Source organism: Euleptes europaea, chromosome 7 (assembly GCF_029931775.1).
Source record: "Euleptes europaea isolate rEulEur1 chromosome 7, rEulEur1.hap1, whole genome shotgun sequence".
Classification (NCBI taxonomy): domain Eukaryota; kingdom Metazoa; phylum Chordata; class Lepidosauria; order Squamata; family Sphaerodactylidae; genus Euleptes; species Euleptes europaea.
Window position 1 is genome coordinate 71738765 of NC_079318.1, and position 11098 is coordinate 71749862.

At 43.0% G+C, this 11098-nt stretch overlaps 1 protein-coding gene across 1 annotated transcript in view; it reads left to right on the top strand.

Moving 5' to 3' along the window:
- Window positions 1–5042, top strand: part of REL (REL proto-oncogene, NF-kB subunit) — a 39532-nt gene extending 34490 nt beyond the window's left edge. The window contains exons 6-9 of the mRNA XM_056853401.1: window positions 1111–1323; window positions 2079–2147; window positions 2539–2613; window positions 4267–5042. Coding sequence (XP_056709379.1) covers window positions 1111–1323; window positions 2079–2147; window positions 2539–2613; window positions 4267–5042 — 1133 coding nt within the window. The remainder of the gene's footprint in view (window positions 1–1110; window positions 1324–2078; window positions 2148–2538; window positions 2614–4266) is intronic.
- Window positions 5043–11098: the final 6056 nt, after the last annotated feature.

Consider the following 11098-nt stretch of genomic DNA (forward strand, 5'->3'; position numbering starts at 1 on the left):
CGCCTTTTTAAAGTGTGAAGTGGTTGATGGATAGCTAGTGGCTGTTAAATCTAGAGAAAGGAAAGTTTGTGGCTTGTTTGTATGCATTATCCTGCTCTTTCTGCATTTGCCTTCTACTTTGCAATTCCATTTTCTGCACTGTTATGGTATATCTTTCCTTTTGCATTGTTTTGCTAACTCTAATAGCACTAGTCCTGTTGCATTGTTTATTGGGGGTCTTATTTTTATACTGTGTGATTTGCCCTAAGTCTCGAGAAAGGCAGACTATAAAGTAAATAAATAAATAGCAATTCCAAGGGAGGGGATGCAATACTGGGGAAAAGGCACAGGAAGAATGGTTAAGTCTCCCTCCTTAACCATTGTCTTGGTTCAGACTGAGGCTCGCAAAAGAAATACTTTGGGAGATCTGATCGTGGATCTTGCAAATGAGATGCAGTGCGTGTCTCAAGATTCAGGCCCGCTTCAAATATTGCCTACCTATATCTTAAAATAGGTATGGTGCTGAGCAGAATGGCTGTATAAGTGCCTCTCACGTGTCTGGACACAAGCAGCTTCCAGGCCTCGAGGGTAGGGGTCCCAGCCTCCAGGTGGGCATGGAGATCTCCTGGAATTACTACTGATCTCCACACAACAGAGATCAGTTCCTCTGAAGAAAATGGCTGACTTGGAGGGTGGAGTTTATGGTGTGTGTGTTTTTTACCTCACTGAGGTCTTTTCCCTCCCCAAACCTGACCCAACCTCACCAGGGTCCAACCTAAAAAAAATCCAGGAATTTCTCTCTCCAGAGCTAGACACCCTATGACCAGGGTGATCTGGCCCAGTGCACTGCTTGGGAACTCAACAAACATTCCTGTAGCCACTGTGAACTGCTGATCACGGGAACCCTTTTGAATCCCTGTACCTTGCAGTAATGCTCCCTTGGGTGGCCACTGCAAGTCCCTTTCTCACAGCTGCTATTAACTTCAACAGGATTGCTGTGAAATACTTGGTAACAGCAAAAATAATAATAATGGAATAGAATGTTGACTTGGACTTGGGATGTGCTTGCTTAGTGGGTTGGGGGGTTGGTTATCTTTGCTAAATCCTATGCTTTGCTTTTCTGGCAACCAGATGATATAGAAGTCAGATTTTCCAATAATGAATGGGAAGCCAAGGGAATCTTCTCACAAGCAGATGTGCACCGCCAAGTAGCCATTGTGTTCAGGACCCCTCCCTTTTACAAAGACGTCGCCGAGCCAGTAACCGTGAAGATGCAACTGCGGAGACCCTCGGATCAAGAAGTCAGTGACCCAATGGATTTCAGATACCTGCCAGAGGAAAAAGGTACAATTAGAGGAAGGTTTGCTCCCATAGACCTTCTAATAGTGGGTTAAGCAATACTGAACTGAGACCTATGCTAATTAACACAAACCTAGATTGGTCATTCGGGTTAAAGAAGTCTTGTTTTGGAAACACTTCCTTATGTTTGCACACTACCAGCTGTTAGGAATGTTGGGAAGCATTTTCCCTTTTTCCTGCTGCATGTAAGTCTCCATAGTTCCACTTAGAATGAGTTAGCACCAAACTGCATGAGATGCTAAAAACTCTGTCAATCAGCTTCCAAGTATGTGTTTCTTTTAAAAGGCAGGAGCATAGATTTAGATTGGAGCCGTGACATATGGGAAGGGACAGTTTAACCCCCCCCCCCATTTTCAAGCTTGAATTGGCCCTGAAGAACTGTTGTGATGGTAGGGGCTAGAAGGAAGAAGCTAGCAGTAGCAAGAAGGGAATTTTAAAATTTTCAGTATTTTTGACCTGCCTTAAAAAAGATATTTGCTTGTGTGGTTGAATGTGACCCAGTGCACATGGATGCCCTTTCACACAAGCAGACACGGGGCGGAGTGCATTCCCATCAGCAGCTGCACTTCGAGGGTAACATGAATTGGTCAATAGAGAGTCCACTGCACACTTGAGTAGAACTCAGAACACGGGCTGTCTCATTCTGTGAACATTCCCAGTAGTGATTTGTAGGGTGGGTGGTTGTGAGTTGAACTGCTTGACTATAAATATTAATGCCACTTTATCTTCCTCCTGTTTAGATCCTTATGGTAATAAGGCAAAAAGACAGAGGTCCACAACGGCTTTACAAAAGCTCATGCAAAATTGTGGTAAGGATACTCTTCTCTCACCTTGCTATTCTGAAGCTAGCAAAAATACTCATGACTCATGGGGTGTGTTTAGAAGGAGGCCTTGTACATGGCAAAAACAAAATTAAAATGGCAAGTCTCTGTGGGATCACTGTCCGTGCAGTGTCGGGGAAGAAGGCATTCCCTAGTGTATCAGCTTTCTCCTTCAGGAATAAATGGTACCCAGAAATTTACCAACATAGAGTGGATTCTAAGCTGCTCTCCTGCTGACAGCAGCCATTCAGATTCCAGTGCGCTTCTGTCTACACAGGCCAGTTCCTGTTCCTTGGTCATGAATGCAACCAGGACGTATATGATAATGGCTTTTTTTTTTTTAAGGCATGTGTACACTAACATCTTTTCCCCCTCGTAGATCCAAGTGTATATGAGAGGCCTAAAGCTGTTGCTTTCCAGACCGCTGCCACCGACGGAAAGATAATTAAGAAAGGTAATTTATCCTCAGTTCTTTAAATATTCATTCGCCGAACCCCCACTCGCTTGCTTGGCTCTGTTTCTCTGTACCTTTCAGGGTTGTGTCCTGATGGCTAATGTGAAAAAGAAAAAGTTAATAAATAATTTTTTAAAAGGAGGGTAGGTTTATTTGTGCATTTCATCTGAGATGACAAAAAGCCAATGAAACACCCATTTATAATTAAAGACTCTGACCTCAGTTAAGCTATAGGCACAGCTCAGCAATGTACACCACCTGACATTCATAGTGTCTTAATTTTTTACTACACTTGGGCTTACCAATCTTCTGCTGGGGGCAGGGGATCCCCCGCTGCCGGTGGACACTTCCCCACCACTCCCCAACGTGCTGACATCACTCCCTGTGCACCTGGAGGTGACATCAGTGCAACACCAGGGATGATCCGACATTTGGGCAAGTTGCCAGAGCGTCCCTGGCATCCCATGGCGACACACTGACATAACTTCTGGGTGCACAGGGAGTGACGTCAGCACATCATTACGTCACTGGCAAGCCCCCCACACACACACACACCGTAAGGTAAATCTTCCGCCAGTTGCTGGTGGGGGGAGCTGGCAACCCTGACTACAGTGGTCATCTGTTTGCCAGAGAGGGGCCAGATTTAGGGTGAATTACATGTGTTCAGACTTGTATTTCCCAGTGCTGAAAATACTATTTGGTGAAAAAATAGTTTTCAGGGGGAAGATGAGTTTTTAGCTGCATTATGCATCCATTAAGTTGTTCTTCCAGCTTCCATGGGGTGATGATGTGGATATGCCATCTTCACATACAAGTGACAAGCAAACCATGTCAAAGTGTACCATTATGGCAGTGCTTGTCATGGTTTTTATGTATGCAGCACAGATACTTAAAAAAAACAAAACACCTTCAGGCACAATTCATTTATCACTCAAAAATCTATTTCATCAGCTCTCAGAAGTGAGGGCAGGTGTCCTGTGTATCCTGGCTTCTGTGAGTTAGCCCAGTTAATAGCTGAGTGGGAACCTGAGAGTTAAGATCTAAACAGTTTGTTAAAAAAAATACAGACGATAATCAGGTCTAATGATCAGCAGTGCCTGATAACCAAGTTTGGCTCCTTGTTCTCTCTCATGCATTCCAGGACCTAAAATAGATATATAAAGAAGTTACACTTTCTTGTTAAGTAAAATTGCTTCTGAACAATGAGTCTGCTTTTCAGTAAACCTACACGCCATGGCGCAGAGTGGTAAGCTACAGTACTGCAGTCCAAGCTCTGCTCACGACCTGAGTTCCATCCCAACAGAAGTTGGTTTCAGGTAGCCGGCTCAAGGTTGACTCAGCCTCCCATCCTTCCGAGGTCGGTCAAATGAGTAGCCAGCTTGCTGGGGGTAAAGGGGATGGCACTGGCAAACCACTTCGTAAACAAAGTCTGCCTAGTAAACGTCGGGATGTGACGTCACTCCATGAGTCAGGAATGACCTGGTGCTTGCACAGGGGACCTTTACCTTTATGCATGCCTTAATTCAGGCCTTTTAGAGCTTTGTGTCGCTGTTCCCTCGAAAATGACATGGTGTTATCTGATGGTCCCCGTTTTCTCCTTACATATGCCTTGCCTAATCAAAGCCTCATTAATGCTCTCTGTTTCCCCTGCAGAGCTGAATATGTACCAATCCCAAACTGCAACTGTGGTCCCAGTGCAGAGAGCACCTATGAACAGATCTCCAGTACCATTGTACTATTCTCGTCCCATGAGCAATTCAAATGGGTGCCCAGCCCCAACCCTGACGATGGCAGGGTCCTTTAAGCAGGACGCAGCTCCTTCCCCATGCTGGCGTTCCTCGTCTTTGATTCAGCAAGCCAACCTGATGGTGGATGCCTTGCATCCTAGCGCACAGAATGGCAGCACAGTGTCGCTAGGGCAGGAAAACGGCCAGAACTGGCCCAATCAAACAGATGTCTATGGAGGATACTTTGATGCAACAAATAGCCAAAGGTCGTTACCATCGTCAGTTTCCCCTCAAGATAGTCTGAATGTCTCTGGAGCTGTCACTGGCCAACCTATTCAACATGTGAACATCCCAGTGTCCAATGGCGTCAGCATGGAGATGGAGGATTCTAGATGTTCAAGTGTAACGTTGGAGTCCCTCGCTCAAGTTTTAAATCCAACCAATCACAGGAGACCAGGCCAGGCAGCCCCACAGGCCAGTACATCAGTAGCTGCTCCTTGTAATACGTCTCTGAGTTCCATGTCCAATACATTTGAACTAAATTCCTACCACTTCCTGGACAGCCTCAACGAATCAAGACTACCTAGCAACCCCAATCTTCAGAATCAAGTAAACGGTCCTAGTAACCAGTATTTCAGTCCATATATTACCCAAGAAGAGCTCCTGAATCCCTTTGGAGACCACTTTGATGACATGGTTTGAAACAGAAAGGAATTCAGGTTGCCAGTCATTTATCTTAGTAGGAGTATTAATTTTTCCACGTAAGTGCTGTGAAAATGTAGTAATCCACCTCTGTAGTATTAAAAAATGATTTTTAGGGTTATATACTGAGGAAGAAATTGAGTAGAGGAGTAAAGTTTTTTGGGGGAAACTGGGTGAGCTGAATAATTTGTAACCTTGCTTTTGTAAAAAGTAATTTTTGTATTCTTGTGCTGCTGGAGGAAATTGATGGGAATTCAGGTGATGTTTTGTTTGTTTTCTGTTCTAAGACTAGGCTATACTCAGGTAAACCAGTGAAAACTGGTGATTGCCTTAATTGCAATTTAAACTTTAATTTCCTGGGCCTTGATTAATTCCATTCAGGGGTTCTGTTGCTAGGACAGTTTCTGTAAAGTAAAATCCAGTTGCAAAGTGGATTGAAAGTGGATTGAAAGTGCAGTATCCAGTATGTGTGAAAGCACATAACGTTTCAAGCAAGTACTAGTCATGCCCAATAACTGTAGAGACCCAGAGAAGGATATGCAAACTCCATCTATATTGTGCAGCCATTTTATCAGAATCTGGGTTGGCATGAGGTGTTCATAGATGTCTCCTGCTGGATTAGGGTAATAGCCTGTGTACTTCCAAGTGGCTGAATGTGGTCCCTGCCTCCTGGCATTCGAATGACTGCCAGGCTCCATCTTATTGTTATAAGGTGTGTGTGTGTGTGCACATGTATGTGTGTGTTACATGCACATTCACTCATTTCAGAAGGAACTCTTTGGAGTTCTGGCTTCTGGTTTGTGTTGTTTAGAGTGACACGGACCTGCATGTGCTCTAAATGAAATTTCCTGTCGAGTTGTTCGTCTCAGTGCGCTGGCCATGTGGACTCCTTGTTCATTGGGCTTTATGTTGTTAAAGCAACTTGATTATGTTTCTGAAGGCTGTGGATTCAGAGGGGCATCTGTAGCACAGGGACGACAGATCTATTTGTGTGAGGGAACCAAGGTTTATGAGATGTTTCACACTGCAGACCAGAGGTCACTTAAGATCTATATGGAAATCACCTATTCCACTTTTTCAGCGTTTATGTAGTAGAAAAGGGCAAGAGTCCAGTAGCACCTTAAAGACTAACAAAAATATTTTCTGGTAGGGTATGAGCTTTTGTGAAAGCTCATACCCTACCAGAAAACATTTTTGTTAGTCTTTAAGGTGCTACTGGACTCTTGCCCTTTTCTACTACTGCAGACAGACTAACACGGCTACCCACTGTGAATTATCAGCATTTATGTGTTACCATTTAAGTCTGCTGGCTGTAACTGTTCTGTTCTTCATTGATTGAAAACATTCAGATATTCAGTTGTTTACCTCTCACTTCAGGCCAATATATGTGATGGCTTTGAAATGGAAGAGGGTCCTTTTCCCTTTGTAAATTGTTGTGTAAAGTGGTTTGGTGAAAGCCCTCCGTCATGATGATATTGCAAATGGTCACGTCCTGAAACACTCCTTTTACAGTGTTCTTCAGGACAGGGAAAAATGACCCTTTTACTATTTCATTGTTAAGAGGAAAGTCATCTTAGTCACTCCACCACTTCATGGCTAGAAGCTCTGACTTAAAAGGTTTTTTTTTGTTTATTACTCATTACTTGTGTGTGAAGTGTTTTTAAAGCTTCCTTCTCCCCACTTGACTTAAGTACTTCATATTTTGTTGACAGTTATATATTTTCTTGTTTGCTTTTAGGCAAATCTATATTTAGATAATGGTAATGACTATGTCATTGTGTATAGTTGTATTTAAAAAAAACAAGCAATATCTTCTTTAAATGCTTGGATTTTTTTTTAAAGTGTACAGAATTCTCATATTGAGGCAAAGACTTTTGTCACAAATGGGGTATTAGGACTGTAAAATTTACAGGGGGGAAAACGGAAATAAGGGGAAGATTGAAATATATGCAACCAGGGCAGCCACGCTGCCTCCTTAAAGGCTTCCCGGCTGCCGCGGAGGTAAAAAAAATATATATTAAAAAAAACAAAAAGGAAAAAGGAAAAGACACCCCATTGAGAACAGCGAGGCTACAAAATCAAAAAAAAGGTGTCATAGCAACACTGCTGAGTGAGGGGGAGAGCGGGGTTAGGAGGCCGACTAGCGTCAGCTCCGCTCCTAGGAACTCTCCAGGAATGCCTTCCCCATGCAGGCGTGGGCATTCTCTTCCAGGATTTAGCTCCTGGAGTAGCTGTGCTGGCAGCGGGGGTCGGCGGAGCTCCGCAGCTCCGGGACACGGGCGTTTGCCCCTGCATTGGCGTAGGTGCCACTTTATTCCATGATAAAGTGGCACCTACACCACTGCAGGTTCACACCGGCTCCTAAAGAGCTCCACCCCCCTCTACAGGATTGGGCTCAAACTGTCCTATCAAACCTAAACTATTTTTACTGCTTTAACAATATAAAATGCATCATGTTTTACTTACTTAGCAATTAAATTGCTTAAGTAGGGCCCTCTAGGAGGCTCCTGAAAGTCTTGCCTGTGCAACTCTGTTGTTGCATGTATGACTTGCACCCTGAAGCCACTCACTGCACTGAGTACACAACCACAGCTTCTGCCTGGTAACAGACATTCATATATCTACAAGACTCCATGCAATACACTAAATAGTCCCTATTTCTACCGGCTTTCTGCCTTCATGATTCTTTTTGTCTCCTAACATTCTTTAATGCCTTCTAACTTGAAATTAAGGTTTTTATGTGAAACTGTAAATGATTGGAATTGTGTTTGGTGTCTTGGCTACTTCTCCCTGTTGCTGAACTTACACAGTTGCTCAATTCATTTGCCCCATATTTTCTACAGAAACGTTGTTACTGCGATGCTTCATCTCTGTGGCACACTCACAACAAGCTAGCCCTAAATATCTATCTCTGGAAAAAGACACATCTTCTAGTTGTAGACAGTCAAAGGGATTGGGTCTAGTTCATAAAACAAGGTACGTTAGAGGGGTCTGTGGGACTCTTAACGGACCAGAAATCTACTCTGCCTTGAAACTAGTAAACCTTTTGCTAAAATGTAATCTGTAGCCTTTAGATCAAAACCTTTAAACCCAGTTTAGAGCTAGGTTGAACCATACCTGATTTCTCAGCTGCTGAGAGAATGCAACTTGTGGTAGAAATTCCTTTTCCCCACAGCCCTGATCAAAGCCTATCAACTAGGTTTAAGATTTAATCCCTAAAACCTAGCCTCTGGCTTCCAAATGTAACCAACATTTAAAGCAGATATTAAGTTAGCGCAGAACATGACGATATGTGTTTGAGATGCAAAAGTTAGGTTGGATTCTCACTTATAATACTCAGGTATGAATACAAAACACAGGGGCCAAGTCATGTAGGAAGAGCATTGATGTATATTTTCCTCATTTTTAACTTGAATGGTGACTGGGTCCATATTGGGTGTCTATTCTCATTCAATGAGGTTCCACCAATATGAAGATGACAACCAGCTCTGTGACTCTAACAGTTGAGACGGGTAGATCTATGTAAGACCTGAACAGGTGCCTGGTAATGGGGTGGATGAGGGCCAATAAACTGAAGTTCAATCCTGACAAGACTCCAGGTGCTGTTGGTGAGTGATAACGCTTTTCTCCCACTGAAAGAGCAGATTCATAGCTTGGGGGGTGACTGCTGGATCCTGGCCATCTGTGATATGTAGCACTTTTTTTATAATCTTTCACAGATAATGTCCACTTATGGACTCAAAAAGTATGATGTGGCCACAATGATACATATTTTGATCCTACGCAGGTTAGCTTACTATAATTATGTGGAGCTGCCTTTGAAAAATGCCTGGAAACTTCAGTTGGTCCAAAATGTAGCAGCCAGGGGTGGATTTACAGGAGCTGTGTCCCCCCTGTGCTCAAAAGACCTGCACTGGCTGACTGACTGTTCTGGGCACAATTCAAAGTACTGTTTCTTACCTATAACATCCTAAACAGCTTGGAGTCAGAGGACCTGTAGGACCACCTCCTACCATACTGTCCAGCCCACCACAAGCCCTGCTGTCTGTGCCACCGACTGCAGAGGTTAGGCAGGTGGCAATGAGAGACAGGGATTTTTCCGTGGTGGTACCTTGACTATGGAATGCCCTTCCTCTTCTGGCTCCCTAATTTCTTTAAAGGCCAGGCCAAAATAATCTGTTTCCATTAGGCTTTTAACTAACGCTTTTTATTTTTTCAAAGTGTTTTTACAGTCTGCTCCTAGCCTGAGGACTGTTTTAAGAGCATCATTTTAGGCTGCTAAATGTTTTGTGCTACTTTTATGCTATGGCTAGGTTTTGATGTTTGTTGATTTTAATTATTTTTATGCTGTTTTTAATTATTTTTATGCTGTGTTATGATTTTGCCATTTTTGTTCTGCAGGCCGTCGTATAAATTAATACAAATAAATAATGCAATAACAATAATTACAACACAATAAATGTTGGAGACTTGGGTGTTGAGCCTGGGGATTGCATGGTTTGGGGAAGGGAGGGACTTCAGGAGGTACAATGCCATAGAATCCACCCTCCAAAGCAGCCATTTTCTTTAGGGGAACTGATCTCTGTAGGCTGGAGATCAGTTGTGCTTTTAAGAGATCTTTAAGTCCCACCTTGAGGTTGGAAACCCTGTGAAGCAGAGTGATGACATTATCCTGTGCTGTCCTGAGCAGTGGCAGCAGAAGATTGGATGGGGGGAGTGGACTCTTTGATTGAGTATAAGAAGATACACCATTGTGCTGGGAGGCAGACCCCACTCATCACAACTTGGAAAAACAAGCACTTATGACTCAGAATTTTGGGGGTAGGGAACAAGTAGTAAGCAACCATTAGTGGCTCACCGCATCTTTGAAAACCCGTAACAAACAAAGTACTGGTGGTCAGTTTAAATGTAAGGCAGGCAGAGGGAATTAGCTCTGTCCATTTGCCTGGAACAGGATGGCTCCTTTAGCTGTTCTGGTAAGGACTTGACTATGTCTGGGAAGTAGACGAATGCTTTTTACATGGCAGTGGACAATCAAAATAAGCTTTAAGTCTCTTTCATAAGAAACGTGTAATAGAGAGTACAATCCTTTTTTTGTTAGCAATACAAGGAACTATTAATGGCCACACAACCAGCACAGGAGCTAGAATAATGTTTAAAGTTCTCATTAACTTTTAAGAAGTATGGTGTTTTTATTATGATTTTCAATATTTTTTATTGTAAATAAATTCTTTTTGGAGCAAACTGTGTGTGTTAAACTGACCCATACTATGTTAGTTTGTTTACATCCTTTATCACGGATTCCAGCAAAGCACAATTTTAACTGCTTTTCAGTTCTTACCATTTTTAGGTTGATGAGATGAGGGATGGTTTCAAATTTCTCCTCACCACCCTTATGCCCCCCAAATCCTTTAAATTTCATTCCCCCTCTTTCTAAATCAAGCCAGGGACTTCAGCCCTTTCCTCACTGAACCCATTCACCCACCATGCTGAACAGTTTCACCATTAAAGTTGTTCTCCAGAGACTTAATATCCTCTGTGATGTCTTAAAGCAAAACAACCCTTGTCTGTCAGAAAGTGACTGCTGTCACAGCTCAGCCTCCTTGGATTAGTTGGAACTACCTGAGTTCCCATAGAGCAGTGGTTCCCAACCTTTTTTTGACCAGGGACCACTAGGACTTTTTTGTTCGGAGCAGGGACCCCAAGGTTCAAAATAAAAATTCCGAGAATTTGAAAATAAACTTTAATCATAACTGTTAGAATAATATTTGAATATATATTTTTATAATGGAGAACTTTTAATTGAAAATATTAATGTATTATGGGTTTATAACTTTGTTTCGTGGACCTTAATTTAGTTCTCGCGGACCCCTGGGGGTCCACGGACCCCCGGTTGGGAACCAGTGCCAGAGAGGAACCGTTCCCTGGTTTGCCTATAGTCAATAGAGTTGCCAGCGCTGGGTTGGGAAAATACTTGGGAGATTTTGGAGGTAGAGCCTGGGGAATGAGGGGCTTGGGTAGGGATGATATGCCATGGAATCCACCCTCCAAAGCAG